The following is a 19,773-nucleotide window of genomic DNA, read 5'->3' as shown; positions in this document are numbered from 1 at the left end:
AGCCTACAGATGCCTACAGGAAGGTTAAATGGCGTCTGTTATTTTTATATAGTTCCAAATCGTATAAACAGGTGTCTTACTGCACTGAGTGATAAGGATTAACAAAAGTAACATCAAGAGATTTAGTCACATCTCACTGCTACCTTCACACAGAACTTGCTGCTCTTCATCCATTTCTTCATCCCCTTCGGACCTTCCATCACTGGGAAAACTGGTATATTCTTCCTCCTTCTCCTTTTCTTCTTCTTCCTGCTCTGTGCTGTCATGTTTTGGCGAACAAAAATATTCTTTATCCTCGTTCTGCAAATCCAGATTGTCCTCATCGCCATACAAGAAGAGTGCCATCCTCTCCCCTGATGCTTCAGCTAACCAGATACAACGCCATGGTTTCTACCTGTGTGTGTTTTAATCTCCTAGTCTGTGTGTGTGTATGTGTGAAAGTATGCAAACAATGCCTGACTGACTCTGAGTTTCTCCCTAAATGTCATGTGCCTCTCTGTGCACTCCATGGTACATGTCTGGTAAAGCCTGTGTGCGTGGACCTGCTTGTAATTGAATTTCTAAGCGTGTGTGTCATTTCTATGGCAGCTCAGTGAGACAACCAAACTCCTCCCCTTTTTCTCTGTGGCCAGTCAGTGAATGGCCTTCTCCACTCTGCCACAAACATCGGGTAAACTGGCACACTCCCTCAGGTCAACAATGTAACAAACAATTTAACAAAAAATAGGTTAAAACAGATTTAATCAAGCAGATGAGGGCATTGAAAATGCATAATATTTATGCCTTTAAGTCTCATCTGTGTTATCCATCCAGTGGTTTACTAATGTGCGGTCGCTGTGGTTCAGACCAACAACAACAGAGACAACCAAAAGAGAATTCTCCTTGAACAATTCCCAACAAACACCAGTCACTTTACAATCCCCCCCCCCCCACACCCTTAAAATAACTTGGTACAGTCCTGCTCAGCTCTATGGTGACAATAGGGCAGGGCATAAAATAACACACAACCTGTTTCCAGGGCTGGGCCAGACACACAAACACACACCTTCACAGGTGAATGTTTTTGCATACTATAGTTAACGTGCAGACAGTGTTATCAAGAGAGTCAAGAGATAAGCAAGGGCACTTTGAGCTGAGCTGCTTAGAGATTTTCCATGAAGTCAATCAGAAGAAATACTGAAGAATAAACTCGTTTCATGAGACAGTGCATGAGACCTACTTGTACAGCCATACAAATTGACCCTACAAAACACAAGGCACTGTGAACCCTAATCTTGCATGAACTGCATTTACAAGGTGAGCTATAATAAAGCTACTTTGGGTTGTTCCCCTTTTCCCCAGGGGTCGCTACTGCGGGTAGCTTCTCATGTTTGATTTGGCAGATTTTATACACCAGATGCCCTTCCTGATGCAACCCCAAAGGCATCTGTGTCTCCTTCTGGCTTGTTAGCCCAGTGTGTGATGCAAAAGCAAAAATATTTCTTTTCATTGAATGGGGACATACAGGAAGTGGATGACTAAGACACAACGACAAAAGAGTTTGCAAAGAGTGGACAGGCAGAGTTTCAGTTTGGCATCAAATCTCATGCCTCAAGTTCCTGAGCAACAAGACAACCGCTGACATGAAACAAGCCGTTCAAAAACAAAACAAAAAAATTCCAGCAAAGCTTCACAACATTTCAAGAGTTTAATAAAGACCAATAAATAGTTTGATGGCTTAAATTAAACCACAAATTAACCAGTAAATTTGTGACATCAGCTTAATGGTAAATTTATAACCTTTATCGCAACATTTAAATAGTTGCGGTGGAAGAGGTGAGGTAAAAACATAAACATTTGAAAGAAGATATTACCATAAGACACCATAATATTCATTGCATGTTAACAAAAAAGATTAAATATATATATATGATCTATGTCAGTGCCACATGTCTGAGCTGAGCTGTTGAGAGGGGCCAGTCTTCAAAAATGACACATGAAAGAAGCTCCGTCTTCTGCTCATTCGTCCGCGATCAACTGTTATAATTATAGTAATTGGTCTAGAACACTGATGACAGCTCAATACTGTCCCACATGCCTGAGTAACTCCGCTCAATGTTCCTATGGATGCTTCACAGCAGGCAACAAAAGAGCTCTGGACAAACACCACTCAGTGTCTCCAGGCAGCGTTTACCTCCCCCATTGTTTTATGGTCGTGTTGACTCTTAATGCTCCAATAGTTCTCACACTTTAGCTCTCATGGAAACATAATATATTGTTTTGCAATAAGCTCTGAGTCTTTTATTCAAAAACCAAAAAACTTTTTGTTTCGGAAAATGTTGACTTTTGTTGTTAATCCACTTAAATGGTGCATCAAATGTACATTTTATATCAAATTAAGTTAAGAAAAACCCTCCCGAGAAATTGATAATCTTCAATAAGCAAACGTAAGACTTTCACACAAACTGAAATATGTAAGCTGAAAATTTTCAGCTTACATATTTCAGCTAGGGACCGTAGACAAGGTACATGGACGTAGCTACTGTGATATGAGAATGGGCGGGCTTGACCATTTCGTACCACGGATAATCCTCCTGTTTGAAACACCAACATTTACAAAATAGACTTAATTTTTTATTCAATATGACCAAAAATGACTGACTGAGCTCATGAACTCAGCAGGAAAGTTCATGAAGTCAAAACTGAGCACTGTTTTCACATAGACTTCTGTAGGACAAGACGTCTTTTTGCAACCACAGTAGGGCTGCCACGATTTGTCGACTAGTCACGATTACGTCGACGACTGATTTAATAGTCGACGCATCGTTTGAAGCTTTGTAAGATCCCAAAAGACGCAGGAATAAGTAGCAGGATTTAAGAGTGTAATAACGGACTGAAACAGAAGATGGCAGCACTGCATGTACAAGGATGCCAGCTGCCGTTAAACCCCGAAGAAGAAGAAGAAGAAGAAGAAGCAGCTGTGTCCCAGAATTCATAGCGCGGCCCAGCTTAGTTTCCAACAATGGCGGCAGCTAGTTAGTTTTAATATTACTCTTATTATTCTTTCTGGGTCACAAAATAAACGTTTAACATATTTTCAGCCGAGAATGTAGCTGTGTAAACCTCAAATATCGGCTCAGTTTATCAGGACACCACATATTTTCAAAAGCGCTCCGACGTTTTCGGAGACGTCTGTTACCCACTAGCTCGATAGCGAGCCGGGGGCTAGGTCACTAGCGCCGTGAGAACACCGGACTCCCGGCAAATTGTTTTCAAACCCACCGCCATCTTTCGCTACTCAGGTTAAATACCGGTATATATGAGTCACTTAGATAAATTAAAAATGTTGTTGTTTGGCTTTTTTTTTTTTTTTAGTATTTTATTTGTTCCTGAGTAAATCGGTTTGTCTGAGATTAAAGTTATAGTTTTTACACAGCTGAATAAACTTCAAGCAGACAGCTGATTATCAGAAGTGTGAGATGCTGGAGAATATACTCCGTTGTCCTGTTATATTTTAGATAGCAAGGAGTTTATTAAACTTCACCGAAACAATCTGCAAATTTCATTAAAATTGAATAAACTATCATCTTGTCTTTATTTTTAGTTAGCACCTTAAAAGCTTAAAGCTGTAAGCTAATGATAGTTATATAAGAGCAGATGCTGCTGGTGCAATAAGCTGTAGTTTTACGTCCAGTGGATGATGATCTGATTAGTCGACTAATCGCATAAATAATCTGTGACTAGTCGACTATCAAAATAATCGTTTGTGGCAGCCCTAAACCACAGCTATCGCCACCTGGTGGCCTTGAGACATAATGCAGGTTTAAGGTACTTCCATATCCAGTCTTTAAGTCTGACGTCATTAGCCGTGTCCGGGTCCAAACTCCTCTTCAGGTCCCAAAGTCAAACAAACACTGCGGCATCACTGAGAGTTACAAACTGTCTGAATTCTTTCACCTTCAATAAAATGATCTGTGTGGCTACCAGGTGTAACAAATTTCCATCTAAAGATGATATACCAGGTTCTGACTGAGGGATTTGTGAAAAAATTAAAACGTAAAGCTCTGCTATCACTTCTGACATAAATGAAGACAGAAAACTAAACAGTAGTGACGTTTGTATGGTTACTGAAGTTGGGCTAGCTGGTATATAACGATGTGCTACGTGGTGGCTAGCTACACAGCTATGTTAGCGCGTTAGCATAATATAAACATACTGAAGCTGGAGGGTGAGCGCTAACTTTTTTCCACTCGATAAAAGTTAATGGAAGGTTCCCAATGATTAGGGACGAAGGTGTCTGCACGGCAGGATGCTGTAAACGGACCAAACTTCAGTCAGGAGAACAACTGAAATAATCTACCATCTACCGTACGAGGTTAGTCATTAATATACTGCTGCATGGGCTGGGCTGTAGTTACATCGTAAGGTTTTAAAAACTGAGCTTTAAAATAGTGGTAGAATAGTGGTAATAAAAATTGAGAGAGGCCGACAGTGATCACCACCTTTTTTTTTTCCCCTTTAGGGGCTTGTTCAGATTAAATAGGACAAGATACAAAAGCATTAAGAAACGTTGAAAACCCAACAACCTTAATAAACGCAGAGTAATTTGGACTCGGAAGCAGGGTTTATCACGTTATCACTTAAAGATTGGATTGGCTTCATCTTTTTCTGTCATCTGCGGCAGGCACACAGGCCCTCTGAAGTAGCTGACGTTCACAACATTGAATATCACTTTATGAACCTGCAATTTGTCAAAGCTCCAATTTGAATAACACTGAGGTATTAAACAAACATTGACGTTATAGTTTGCATTGTTTCTTTTTGTCTCTCCCCTCACACACACACAAAAAAAATGGTATCCAATATCAAGTATTTTTCTGGGATTTGCTGTCGAGCTTGAAATTCAAATATTGTTAGAACCATCTCTTACATTCCCAATCGAAAAACAGGGCCCTTTTATTTAGCCCCAGCCCCAGTCTGAGCCCAGCTGTCCTGGTTGTCCTCTGTCCATGAAGCCATTTGTTTGAAGGCCTCTGGAAGTGCCAAAAAGTCGTTGTCAGGTTGATATCAACAAGACTGGCTTGGAGGAGCATGCAAATCATTGGGCTAAATATAAGCCAACCTACTTCCTCATCCCTCCCCAACATAAAACCAGCTGCGTATCTATTTCTGCCTCGACACTCCATGAAAAGCTTTATCAAAGAAGCCGTGTGTCCCTTCTCATCCAGCATTTAAACATTTTAACACAGTAAACCTACCGTCAGTGTCTACCAGGCAATATCAGTTCCTAAAAAAGACTGGAAATAAAAGCTATACCAGCTGGCCACATGTGAATAACATTTAAGCTGCGCAGCTCGAACTGGGAATCCATCTCAAACTGTTATGTAAGAATGCATAATATAGGACAATGAACTCATTTCTCCTCCAACATCCATATTAAGTGTGCAGTTTAATGATGTCAAAATACAAAAAGTGCACAAATATGTGCATGCGAACAACCAAAAGCAAAGCAATTACTATAGGTGAGAACTACACGTATAGCATGAAATCAGTTACATCCCACTTTAAATAAAGGGACCATAAGCAGGTGCATCATAATTAGGGAGCAAAAAGGACCAAGACGAGAGTAGAAAGACGGACATGTTTGTGAAGAAAGAGTAGGAGCTAAAAAGCACTAAAGGGTAACAAGCGAGCCACTACTGCACCTTGCTGATAGTGACACCTGTCACATGACCATGTGGATCAATCTGCAGATTCAATCTGGTATTTAATCATTTCAAGTCACACACTAAAGCTACTTTGAGACAATACCACAGGATGTTGTAACACACTGGAATTCAATACATAAAGGATCATTTTATAACGTTGCATTAGTTTAAGCTTGTTTTGTTTTTAGGTCTCCAACAGGGGCTGATATCAGCTAATATCAGCTCTTCATTAACGCTCCAGCAGCATTTTCTAATAAAACAAGTCAGCAACCTACAGTGAGGACACCGCTTGACTCCACAGCACCATCTGCACAGTGCACTGCTACATGTGCTACAGTGAGACCTCAATGTACAATAACGACCGAGTTGGCGCCGCTCTGCTGGACAAGCTACAGATAAAAGCTTTCATTTTTGTGCATATGAGCAGAAACATATACATGGATGCAAACTTAGCTAAGACAGGTCACAGATCGCAGCAAAGATCTAAACAGCACAGATCTAAACTCGAAACCTTATTTCTAAGCAATTACAGGTTTCTTCTAAAAAATCCTGCTCTTTGTTATGAAATTATCATTTACTGCAGTTATGTCATTGAGACTAGATTATTGTAATTTGTTACTTTGTCACCATCTCCACAACATAACCTTTATTCATTTTATCGCTATGTGCTAATGCCAGCTACCCGCTGCATCAGCAGGAGGGAGCTGGCGTTAGCACAACAAGATCTCTAGTTGTTGTCCAGAAACACAGGAACCACCATAAAGTCCAGTCACACCGCCAACACCTAACACCCACAACTACTACTTGGCTCTATATTAGGAGCCACTGACTCACCTTCCAAACACCACCTATTACAGCACCTACTGTTTATAATGCTGCTCCTCTCTGTCCTTTCCACAACACCTACCTTCATGGTTTTGCTGAGAATGCCAAGCCACAAGGTGACATTCACGTGATTTAAATAGGAAAGAAACTAGCATACATTCAAGCGGATCCCAAGAGTGAGTTACTTAAAAGACAGTAAATGTATATTCAGTGTGCACGACTTCCTCAAAGCACTTCAAATATGTGTGAAATTGAAGCCAAAGAATTCCCAGCTAACTTTCCAGGAAGTCCTCCATGCCTGTGCTTTGAATTGGTTTCTTTTTAGATAGATTGCAAACAATTTGACATGTTGACGTATGTAAAGTGCAGGAAACGGCTCTCTTTCTCCATTGTAGTTGCTCTTATCCCATTTTCAGTCTCAACTGTTCTGTACTAATAATGTCTTACTTGGATACAATCCCCACAACAGCTGTCTAAGTAACAGTCTTCCACTTGAAATCAGCTATCCAATAGAAGCTACTTACTTGCTACATAAAGAAATTAGCCTCTTTCCAACTCCAGGAAAGTGTCTGGCTTTTCAGCTTGTACATGTTAATCCACACTGAAGTGCTCTCTTACCATCAGTGCACTCTTCATAGTACCAGTCCAGCTCGTAGTAGTCTGCCTTAACAAACCTCTGGCCTCTGGTCTGGCCTCGTCTCTTCATCCTCACTGCTCTGACAGACAGATGTGCCAATGTCCCAGCATACTTAACTGTAGCATCCCAGTATGGTCAGAAACAAGCATCTGTCACTTTAACTGGTTTCCAGTAGAGTCTGGTGGTCAATAGGTCAGCATCTCAATTCTTCTTTCTCAGCATGCTTAGCAGATACCAGAATGGACACGGTTACTTTAGGTAAGAATCTGGTTCTCATGATCAGATTTCTTTTCTGTTCCACACTGAGTAACACCAGCCCGTTGCTGTGTTATGCTTAATTTAATGCACTGCTGGTGCCATTTTTGGATTTCATCAGTCAGAACCCATTATTTGCGTCATCAGCTGTCAGCTGGAAAAAACACCGAGTCACTTATTTGTATTTTAGTCCGTCAGGTAGTCTACCATTTTCAGCAAATTTTCCATCTTCTGCCAAATATGTCCCTCATCTTCCTTATTTTCTGTCGTCACATTTCCAGAGTCACTCCAAAACAAATCAGAGCAAATAATCAGGTCCATCCACTTATAGCTTCATGTCAGGCCACCTTCGGCTGCTGTCAGCTGTTACTCTGGCCATGTTCGCAAAATGACCTTTTCCTTCCCTTTTGTAACATTCTTTAGCTCAACACATGGACAACCGCATCTCCAGCAATGACTCAATAAACACAGAGATACAGAGAGCAAGGCAGCAGCAGCAGTCACGGGTTTTGCAGCAGAAATGATGAGAATGACGACACAGTGGGATGGGTGGGCTAAAAGGATGTCTGTAGCCAATGGGGGGGGGGGGAATTTCACCAGCTTCTTCCCGCCCACCATTCACATGTCAGCATTTCGCCCTCCCTCCTCTCCTCTACTTTGTCCTTCTGTGTCGTTGTTATGGAAACAGCCTCAGACTCCAAAGCCTACGGCTGAGCAGCATGTAGATGCAGAGAAGGCAGTGTAGCGTTGGCAGGGGTGACGTGGCTAACTCAAAATGAATGAACCAAAATGGGGATTCTGGGATTTGTCATATAGGGAGTGATGAAGCGCATGCATGGGAGGCAGAAAGCACGTGAGAGGAACCAGTGAGAAGCACATTATGAAACTACAGCGTAAAGCAGCTACATGCTCACAGGATGGGCTAAGACAAGGCTAACAACATACTGTGAACCTGCTGCTTGCTAAAAACAGCCAGTGTTTCTTACAGTGTGAAAAAAAGCAACTGCTGCTAACTAAGTGACATGCATGGTTTTATGCTAATGTGCCAGTAGAGTCATATAACTGCTTACTCATGTAATGTAGTAAGGTTGCATAAGACCCCATTACAGGATCAGTTAGAGCTGCTTGCCAAGTGAGCCTGCACATTAATACATGTAATATCATTGCATTTATACGTATCTGTGCGCTGCTATTTGATTTCAGGTATGCAGTTGAATCAAAAGATAAAATAATAGGAAACAACGCAATCCCGAACATACAGCTATTCTAATTAAAACCTCAGTCTTTTTAAAAATGACATCTCCTACATGTTATCTGTTACTCTGTTGACAAAATATCCATCACCAGCTGAGGCTGTGAAACAAATTTACCAATCAGACAGTCTACAGTCTTTGTTACGTGTGCATTTTATGTCATCACAGCATGGATTTGCCTTCGATCGGTCAGCTGCCTCATGTCACAACCTCCTCACACTCATCCTTCTCAGGCACCAGATCGAATCAATGTTTACTCGGATGATGCAACAGCGTGTACTATATCCCCCTCCCCCACAGCGCTCCTGATTAAGATGCAAGTTGGGCTGGACTTTTCATTATATAAATGCTTAAAAATGGTAACACGTTGGCACTTTGTGATGGTCTGTACAATCAGACACTCAAGATCAGTTGAGCTTTACCATTAAAGATCTTAGCTCATGTATCACTCCTGCTTAGGGTGCCGATACAGAGCCATCTCCTTGAAGCAGATGGGGATAGCTAGTAAAAGTCCAAGTGGAGATACAGATGATGACAAATCACAGTGATGGTATTGACTGTACAGCAAAAAACTATTTTCATGATTTGTAATAATGGCTCTTCTGCCCCCTCGCTATCACCTGATAGGCTGGTTCTCTGTGATGAATGTCAATACTAAATTGAAGGTGCAGGCAATGGGGCACCGGGTGTATTTGCAGCTCTTGATTAAGCCTATTTATAAGATGCTTGGTTTATTTTTAGAACATGTTTTACCCTGAGTCACTATTCCAAGTAGACATGAGTTAGATATTAATAATTAATTGTGAAAAAAAAAACAAAAACACTTTACACTCCCTTGGTTTGCCATGTGCAGTGTTTGCACATGTTATCACGAGCCTGTGCATGTTTGTTTAATTCAAATTGTGTGTATGTGGGTCTGTACGTACTCTAGCTGGCACAGATTGCAATCAAAAGCCACAGTTTGATAAGGCAAGTGCTGACGATGGTATAAAAAAAAAAAAAAAAACACAACATGCGCACTGAGTGCACGAAAAAGTAAAACATTAACCAGAGTGAGATAGACAGCAGTTATTAATTTTGTTTTGGCAACCACGGTCACTTGGTTCACCCACACTAACGGAGACATCAATGGAGTCAACACCCTCTCTCATTTCCACAACATTAACGTTGCCATAACACTCAGATCTCTCATTGTCACTCTCCAACAACAGGACACGCGTGTTATTATATTTTGAAAACGCAGCATAACGAACTTACAGAAGTATTTGAGGGTCTCCTCAATCTGTTCAGTAGTCAGGTCAACGGCAGCGTCAGGGCCCAAGAGGGGAGTGTGCAGCCAATCATCTTGGTCATAACCGAAGATGGTGTCAGCCCTCAGCTTGTACACCGGCAGTTGTTCTTCCAATAAGCTGATAATCTCGAGCTCCGGCAAATCAGTATTGTTACACACATCTGCACAAGGAGAGAAGACAAAGTGAAGAATAACTGCTGCTTTCTTTGGAAATATTTACTTTCACATTTTCATCAAGTTAGTGGACACAGGAAACACCAGAACTTCTGAGTTATTCAATTTAGTAATCAGGACAATATATTTCATTTAGTACACTCATGCAGTCTTCTGAACCGGAGGGTGTATGAGGCCCTCTAGTGGCCCACTGAGGAACTGGTTAGGTTTTAATCGCAGGAAAAAGAAAACCAAAAAGGAGACCAGCTAAAAGTTGAGTTGGTATCCCTAATTAACCGTAGCTTTGCGACTGTAAAGGCTTGAAATGAGCTAGATGTCAGACATTTCTAATCATTTTTATAAAATACTGGCTTGCCAAACAGTTTAAATTAAGTTTGAATCCAGTGTTGTGCCACATCCTTATCTAAGACAATAAATAATTTCTCTGCCATAATTAAGCCCATTATTACCCCGAAAGAGATAAAGATGCCATGCATACCAAACAAGATAAAACAAAATCAGGTCTCCAGTCTCTCTGCAGCCAACTGATACGAGATTAACCTGCTCAGACATAATAAATAAACAGATGTAAGTAGGTGTCGACTAGCTGCAGGGCTTCCCTAGTAACCTGAGATCAACCGTCTTAATTTTTTCCTATATTTTCCTGTGAAAAATAAAAATAAAAGATGTGAAATGTATACATCTCTTACATAGTTATAGCCCAAATTGGGATTGCTCTCTGTATGGCCTCTTTCTTTATCATTTTAATAATTACTGGGTGTTTTCAGCCCTTGTATGACAGCTGCAGTGATTAGAGATAGTAAAGGGAGATGGATGGATGACATTACACACCACAAAAGTTCCAGTCAGCTGGGATTTAAGAGGGGACTGAAGGATCGAGGCACGTGAGCCCTAACCACCGAGCCACTCAGTTGTGCTCTCTTTTTTCCCCCTGCACAAAATCAACAGCAGCCTTCCTCTGTGAACCACTGATTCACAATTGTGCTCTGCTGTGCAAACTTAAATAACCTTACCTAAGCTTTCAGCTATGCAGCTCTCTGTTCACACATCACTTTAGTGTGCTATTAAAAGCGTCATCCATTTTTGGCTCTATTAGAGAACACATTCTCTCTGCTTACACACAAATCAAGTTTTTTCTTTTTCCCTCCTCCACAAATATAGAACAGAGAAGCTCTTGGACTGACAGAAGGAGACTAAACATGGGAATTAACATACAGTAAAAATAAAGTTCTTTGTTTCTTTGTTCTGTCTCTCTATCTGCCCGTCTGTCTGTCTGTCTCCCCAACAATGCGCTCTTACAGTTTTTCTAATGCAGACTGAATGACTGACTGTGCTGAAAAGGGGAACACACACACTCACAGCAGAGGCTGGGGAAACATTTAGCAAGCACAGCCAGAGAAATTTCAACACAGATGTAAGTGCTGAATACCCAGTTCCATCAGAACAAGTGACATTTCACAATTTTCTGGATTTTGCCACTTTGTGCTGCCTCTGGTTTGTGTAAAAGTTCTCTGAGTAAGATTATGATTGATTAGCGCATCTCTGGCAGATCATTTGGTTTTACGCAAAGTACAGCAGCAAATAAAATTATATTGACACTGAAGTTTTGTAACTGAAGTGTATTAAAAGCTTTCCTGCAGAGCACAATCTGACATTATAGGAGCATGAATTCAATATACCTAAATGTACTGCAATATTTGGATTCTGATATGAAACATGAACAGTAAACTGGGTGATGTTTAAGAATGGTAACACTGCAAATATCATCCAACAAGGTTTTGAGCTTTGTTTAAAGGCAAAAAGAAAGGCAGGATGAAATATGCGTGTGTGTGTTTTCTGATATTAACCTACATAGAAAATGTATAAATGTTACAGCCATTGCTCCTCCTCTCTCTGCAGCTGTAGGTACCAACTGCCTGTGATTTGATACTACTGAGCATTTAGGCTCAGACTACTTTGTGTCTCCATGGTGTGGTGGTTTACACATTCGCCTAACAAGAGAAAGATCCAGGTTTGATCCTGGGAGGAGAAAAAGTCCCTTTCGGTTGCATCAGGAAGGGCGTCCAGTGTAAAAATTGAAACAAATGGGGCTCCCTCTTAGAATAGGTGAGCAATGAAAGCAGATCACCTGGACCTCTTGGGAAATGCAACAATTATACATATAAAAATATTTTTGAAATTATTTTTTCATGTGACAGAAAGAAGATCACACAACTGACCTTTACATTTACTATGGACCATTTAAAAAAAAATCTGTATTTTTTTTGTATCGCACCGTCTCTTCATAAGAGAGTGGATAGTAAAACCTTTTGAAGTAAATACAGAGGAGGCACAAAGCACACAAGCTGTGAGGACACCACAACAAGAAAGTTCAAGTTCAAATGTAAAAATAGGCCTGTCACACAGTCCGTCTGAGCGATAAACACACCGCCTAACACAGCGAGCAGGCTACGAAGACACAGAGAGGGTTTTATCATATTAAAGGAAAGCTACTGACTGACTAGGATCAGCTGAAATGTTAGCAGTCACGAGTTGTTTGTGTCAGACCGTTCAATCTCCCAGACATGACTTTCAAATCTTTAACTAGAGAGCATAGATCTGAAATGCAACATGGCTGCCTCCTGTTGACCAAAACAATGCACTTCTGCCCCCTGAGGTCAAGGCTTGAAAAGCCAGGGTTTTTTCCCCTTCTTCCTAAAACACACTCACTGACAGGCTTTTAGCCGTTTAAACCTGGAAATCTTATCTTTTACTATAAAACTGAACCCACATGACGACATGTGACACTTGATTTTTCACAGATTGAAAGAATTCAAACATAAAAACATTTCCTTTGCAAAGCCAGCTCTTTAACACCCCTTTCAATATACAAGGTTAAAAAGACAAGAAAGCAACAGTCCCCGACAAACAGATAACAAAAGGGATAGCCAGAAGATACGGCGAGCAAGCTGTCCAGATGTTAGTCAGACTGCTCATAACTATCACTAGAGATGAGCTGAAACTGCTAGAAAACCATTCTCCACACAGCGTACTCACTCATGGTGCCCGAGCACGACAACCACTGCCCCCCTCTTGCCCTCCAATTACATTTTCCAGCGATCCTGGAGAGGGCAAGGTCGCAGGAAATAACACAGAAAGAGAGAGAGGTGCCGGGAGGGTGGGAAATGGGAAGAGCAGAGTACTAAAAGTTTTAGAGGACAGTACAGAGTGCAGGAGACCAAAAGAGAGGCGGTAAAAGAGGGAGGGAGGAGCGGCCGGAGCCAACCAAACTGGTCCCATCATGCTTGACATGCCAATGACGAGAGATCACATGGACCGCCCCACTCTCTCACTTTTCCACACTCTGGCAGCCAACAAACCCAGCTGGGCTCTGCACACAAGCTGAAAGCCACACACACACTACTTTCCCTATCCTGTATAAACCAACTGTGGCCACACCAGGTCTGATGCTGCTCAAGCTCCATTACTAAAACACTAATATCAAGAGATTGGGCCTTTCAAGATTTTAAAAGTGTGAGTGTGCGTGTGCTTCGAGGTGTGGTGAAAACACAGCCTGAGCCAAAAGATAATAAACTCAACATAAAGGAGATTTTGCTATATTAGAGAGCAAGTGTTAAACTACCACAAAAACAGACCAGCGGAAAAGGTTTCTCCTCGTTACAGCAGTAATCACAGTGTGTGCGCGACAGGAGCAAAGCTCCAGCAGAAAACCTGCCAAAACACCACTCAAGATTTTTCCCTGTAATCCCACAGATCCCAGCTTTTGGCACCAAACAAAGCTCGATATGATTACATGTTATCCTAAGCTGATGCGTAATAGTCTTGGAAGCAGACTAATAGCTGCACTAATCAGTTTAGAATCACTAGTTACCAAACTTCACGGTAATGTGAGCGATTAGGGTGGTGCACAAAGTAACCGATCTTTGAGATGTTTCATTTTAGAAATGAGGTAATTTCAAGTAAAAGGAAGTACAGAAGTTGGTGGGTGGTTTGATGCAAACTATAATCCACTAACACTTAGAAAATTGCCTCCATTTAAGTTGTAGTGCTGCTCTGTGGAGTTGCAGCAGAGTGTTATCCAGATTTAGATTGCAGCACAAGCAGCTGCTGGTCACAGAGGGTGCACTCGTGAAATAAAGCGCAGTAGTACGTCAGTGTTATCAAATGTCACCGGCAGCTCACACATCTACACGTGGGTGGCGAACCAGGGTTTTCAAATGTCACTAACCCTGTGAATCTGCGCCTAGTGTGTTTGCTAAGGTGTTATTTTCTTTGTAAATAAAAAGTTTATTACTAATAAAATAAAATCCCTCAAGTCCTACCTGACAGGTTGAAAGTAAACATCTTGAATGACAAACGTAACATGGGATTGGCTGTTGGATTTCCCAATAAATCATTACAATTTCCATCAAAGAAGGATTTAACTGTGGATTATAAATCACAAATATTTGGTCAAGTGACTCCCACTCTTCCAGGACAAAAACCATGCAAAATTCCACACAGCAATGCTTCTCGTTTGGTTTGTGCAGTTAGTACAAAGAGATTTTTTTTTCATGTGCATATATTTTCTGTGGTTGCCTACTATACTTCTGATAACCTGAATCACAGAGCAAAACCAACTTCCTTTGTGTAGAGCTCAATCGTGCCTACTGGTCAAGGGATGTTTGCACGAGATCTGTGGTTCTGCTGTGGGGTCTGGCACCGGATCATTTGAGTCCTGTGGGATGAAAGATAGTGGTCTCTATCGAAGGGGCTTGTTCCGGGGCAAGCTGAAGATGCTGCATCAGATTGGGATCAGCGCTTTGGTGTCTTGGTTTCTGAAGCTGTTTGTGAACTCTCCAGCTGGTGGAGGAAGCAGCTGTCGGGGAGTGCCGGTGATGTGTGTCTAAGTAACATCCACGAATGTTGAAGTTACACCAATCTGTTCTTAGTAATAGTGCGCTTAAAAGTAAGAATCCACATAACACAAATCTGTTTACTTGGATACAAATGTGAGCTGGCGATTTTGATTAGTTGGTCATCCTGTGGAATGACACGGCAACGCTGCATCACACCGCAAGCGACATGGCAACCAGAGACCACAGAGAGTCAATCCCGTTCGGTGACTTCAAGCGACTATGGGCAAAATATTCGCTGACGAGACAAAGTAGCTGTGACTGGAGATATTTTTTCAACTTATATATCTATACAAATACAGATGCAGGCAACAGGAGTCTGGAACGTTCACAAGTGACCAGCCGTTGGCTACAAAGCGATGCACGACGAGCCAATCGTTTCCAGTGTGGACGCAGCTTAAAGGACAGCTTTAACAGACAAGAAATGGAGGGCAAAGGAATACTTTTCTTTAGACATTAAAATACATAAAATATGTAAACGCTTAACCCTAACCCTTAATATCATCAGCCAGAATAGTAAAGAGGCATCAGCTTCACAGAACATCAGATACAGTATGTAAATATCTGAAATCACTTATTTGTGTTCCATTTGTTTCCAGATGAGATCATCTGTCTACATCTGGCACAAACTCAGTGCATATTTTATAAATGTTAAATTCAGATTCAACTCAATGTTAAATATTTTTCAAGTCCACAGAATTGATAAAATCCAAACGAATGAGGTTCAGTTTGTTCTGTAAAGTGTGCAGTCAGCCAGTTGTTCTTGCTGGATTATTCATAGTTTTTTATGTACAAAAACATTGTAGCCATAGCAACCCTCAGTTTATGTGTATAGCAGCCCCTCCCCCCCTGTCAAAATTTTCCACTCCATGATTACACTCCCTCAAACAGTGACTGCACTGGTCAGACTGACTAGCTCACAGAGGCTAATCTCCACACACAGTGTTTTGAGTGCTTTACTGAGGCTCTGGTGGGTCAGCACAGGTCCAAACTCGTCTTTGTGAAAACACAAGAAGAACCCTGCACTCCTTTGAGAAAAAACAAAAATAGCAGCACAGTGGATGTTTCTGCGTGCTGTGACTGGATGAGAGCCAGGGGACCATACCCATCAGATCAGATTCAAACTCCGTTTTTCCACTTGCCATAACTTTGCCAGCCGCTTACCAAAGTTATCCGTCCTCTGCCACTTTTCTATGTGTCTGTTTGCTCCCAATCGTCCTCTCCACATCAGACATCCCATAATTTCACTGTTACTCAACTCTTTACATCATCGGAGGCTGGTAACCACGGAGAATTCATCTCACACCCAGAAACTGCCGCATGGCAATGAGCTGCTCTATTCAGCTCATTGTGTTCATTCATTCGCCCGTACCCACTCCCACACCAGCTCTCTCTTTCTGTGAGAGACTCAAAGAGAGAGTTGGAGAAGCAGAATGACAGACGGAAGGCTGAGAGAGGGAAACATGAGGACACAAACAAAACCACTGCAAATTTGAACACAAACCAGCAGGTGGCAGCACTGTCCTGAACACCTCAGCCAACTTTAAAACTGGGCTGCTGTAGATCCTACCACAGCTTTGATTTTGTAAATACAAGTGACCTGTTAAAGAATGAGCCTGTCAGCCTGAAATCAAGAACTGGGTTTCACGTATATGTTAAAGAAAAAGAAAAAGAAAAACACCGTCCTTTTGATTCAAACAGCATGCATTAATTATGCATTAAAGCCAACAGTTAAAGGAAAATTAAGTTAAGTTAATAAAGAGCAATAATATTATAGATTTATAGGGCTGTTTAGGGTATAACAGACTACCTACAAAAGTCGGACACTGACTTTTAGCGAATAAGCTGTCATATGAATGTACACAGCACTGTGGGGTTTCAGTCTTCTAAAAGTCCATACCAGAGAATCACCGATAGAGGAATGGGTGATTTAAACATCTGATATATCGGCAGATATTTTCTACTTTAGACACACAAAGCATAAACATAATCCTTCACTTTTATTATGTGAAGTAATTTATTAGTCCTCACTAAGATCGCATTACAGTGCAGTTTAAAATTAATCTTTCTTTAATTATACAAGTCAGGGATTACTCGTTTACGCTTACGAGCTGCCAGCAGGGAAGTGATAGAGTGCCCTACATAACACTCATGACATGGTTAAAGGGCGTTTCTCCCATCTCTCTCTCTTTTTTTAATTTATAGGTGATTGTAAATGCTGATACTGATATATCAATAAATGGCTGCTATTGACCCCCATTGACATCGGTCGGGCTCTAACAGTAAATATAACACTTTTCAGACATGCAGTTCTTTCCATTAATTCTTCTTTAAGCACTTCGGCCTGTTTTCCATGAAAGTTTAGATTTCGCAACATTTATGTTTCACTTTCAAAATGATTGCATGTTTTTCATGGGATTTGCTCAGCTCTCTTAAAAACATGATTGTTGGGCAGAATACACTAAACACCAGTATCGTCAAATTCATAACAATTCACAACTTTCCATTCGGTTCATTCAGTTTGTAGTGGATCTCTAAAGGAACAAAAACTATCATCCCTGCTGTAGACCAAGAATGGCCCTGTTCTCTAGAATGGATAATATGAATCGCCATTTATATTGGGTGGGTGTTAATTTACTTTGGTGGCCTGCCCAAGTAAATTCTATATATGGGGAAACCCTACACTGCACCAGCTACAGTACATGTGTGTACCTGGTCACCAATAAGCCATAAGCGCAAACCTTTGATTTGGTCATGCTGAACGAGCAGAGGTGCTCTGTCTGGTGAGCTGGCAGTCGATTTGACTCTAAAAGTGTAACTAAATCTAAATATGAGTATGACTTTCCTACATGACCTTTTTGGTAACATAAAAATAAGCGAGACCTTGCTGTTCAAAATAATACAAGGAACTGAGATCATGCCCAAGGGTGGAAAAAGAATGTCTTTGGGAGGGTCTTTTCCTGTTGCTCCTGTGAGTATGAACGTTACACACTATTGTGCTGTATAAGTGCTTGGCATCATTTATGAAGTGCTGAAGTAGCTTTTTAGCCAGGTTCTACTTAGCTCCCTCTCCCTCCCTAATGATCCGCAGAATCCCAACCTCCTTTAATCTAGACTTCTGCATGATTAGCATAGCAAAAAGAAGGAAAGAAAAATAATCAATACTCATTAATTTTGTATGTAATACCAACTCAATTAAAAGTGTCTGGTGGGTGTTCTTCCCAGACTGTAAAGAGAAAGGAGAAGGGCCAGTGCACAGCAACATTTTGGACACTAGTGTCATCCTGCTCTATTGAGGAAACAGTCCACTGAGAGCTCTTCTCTCTTTCACATACTGGCTCACACACAGCTGAAGTCCCCTGGAGCTGCTTCACTGACAGGATGTTACATTAGAGAAGGGTCACAGAAAAGGGACAGTTTCTCACAGCTCCAAAGGCCTCACTCTCATCCAAACCACCTCCATCAGCCTGCAGTCTTCCTAACACCTTACTCCAAAACCATTAGAGACTGGGGGCTGGCATTACTGTAAACTTTTAATTGGGTTAAATTGTGCTGTACTGTGTAACTTCTATAATACATTAATGCAGCCAAATGGACTTGTAAAGGACCAAAGGAGATCATTTCTGACAGATGAATTATACACATGTCTGCACACAGTGCTGATACAACAGCGCCAAATGGGTTCCAGTAAGTTTTGTCTGCCAACAGTTATAACATATGCATGCAGCAATTACCAGTAATGGTCTCAGCATCTGTGTAGGTGGCCGTGAACTTCTGAAGTGCAGCCTCACTGACATACTCCTCCTCTTCCTCCTCCTCACGGGCCAATCGGCGCGCTTGGCTACGGAGCTGGGATGCGTGTATGTGTTCGGAAGGCTGTTTAGGGGGCGGGGAGCAGGAACAGGTGGGGGGAGTCTGAGCCCTCGGGTCCAGCTTGGCGCTGAGTGATTACCGATTAAAAACAGGACCGGCCATGGACCAAACTTGGACCCGCCGAAGCAGAAACTGAATTAGAAGTGTCCTGAGCGCATTTATTTGACAGGGGAGGACGGAAATGGTCAGGTTGTCTCACCAGCAAGGCACAGACGGGGCAGCTGCGAAACCAGACTCCTGTGATCGTGCAGAGACAATGTCTGAAAGACAGGACAAAGAATTACATTTAGCAACGCTTATGTTAAAATCGCAGCGTTTAAAAAGCAAAATCATGTAAAACAAAGCACAACATCTCACCAGCTCAAGTTAAAACTGTGTGTTTTTAAATATTATTTAGTTTGCCCTGTGAAAACACATTTAGATCCTCTCTTTTTCTCAATCACACAAGGGCAAGCTGTAGTATTTATGGACATGGTATCACACTTCTCTGCACGATGGATGATTGGCTAAGAAGCAGTGCACATGCTCGAGTGTAGACAGTGTCATAGACATGACTTTAACCTGTCTTATCAGCTGGTCAGGTATACCGCTATGACCTAATGTAAACCAGTTAAATTGGCATGTAACTAAAATTATGCCCGAGGAGGTTATAATTAGGTTTTTATTTTTACTTTAACAGGTTGTGACTCGTGGGTAGATAAATAAATACATGGATTAAATGAAATACTAGAAAACCCTCTCAGTATACTGTCAACGCCATCCAGAGCATCACCTCAAAAAAATGCTTCTAAATCACATACTCCAGTATAAGGAAAACCAATGTGCCAATGTGACGCAGTGGATAACTACCATTAAGTGACTGTTTAATTAAACTACAACAATT

General features: G+C 41.4%; 1 protein-coding gene across 7 annotated transcripts in view; it reads right to left on the bottom strand.

Moving 5' to 3' along the window:
• trak1a (trafficking protein, kinesin binding 1a) overlaps positions 1-18,962 on the bottom strand; it is a 36,600-nt gene extending 17,638 nt beyond the window's left edge. For 4 of the 7 annotated variants that reach the window (XR_013973301.1, XR_013973302.1, XM_080895768.1 and 1 more), the window contains exon 1: positions 144-549. Coding sequence is in view for 4 of the 7 variants with exons in the window: in XM_080895768.1 (XP_080751894.1) it covers positions 144-345 (202 nt within the window). In the remaining 3 variants the exon portion in view is untranslated. Of the gene's footprint in view, positions 1-143; positions 550-7,130; positions 7,907-9,914; positions 10,110-13,158; positions 13,283-18,751 lie in introns of those variants that run through there. The other 3 variants (XM_080895771.1, XM_080895769.1, XM_080895770.1) reach the window with 3 other exon arrangements.
• Between the last annotated feature and the right edge of the window lie 811 nt (positions 18,963-19,773).

The sequence above is a fragment of the Rhamphochromis sp. 'chilingali' genome, assembly GCF_963969265.1.
Source record: "Rhamphochromis sp. 'chilingali' genome assembly, chromosome: 11".
Classification (NCBI taxonomy): domain Eukaryota; kingdom Metazoa; phylum Chordata; class Actinopteri; order Cichliformes; family Cichlidae; genus Rhamphochromis; species Rhamphochromis sp. 'chilingali'.
The sequence above is the reverse complement of the archived record's forward strand: the minus strand, read 5'-3'. Positions and strand labels throughout refer to the sequence as shown.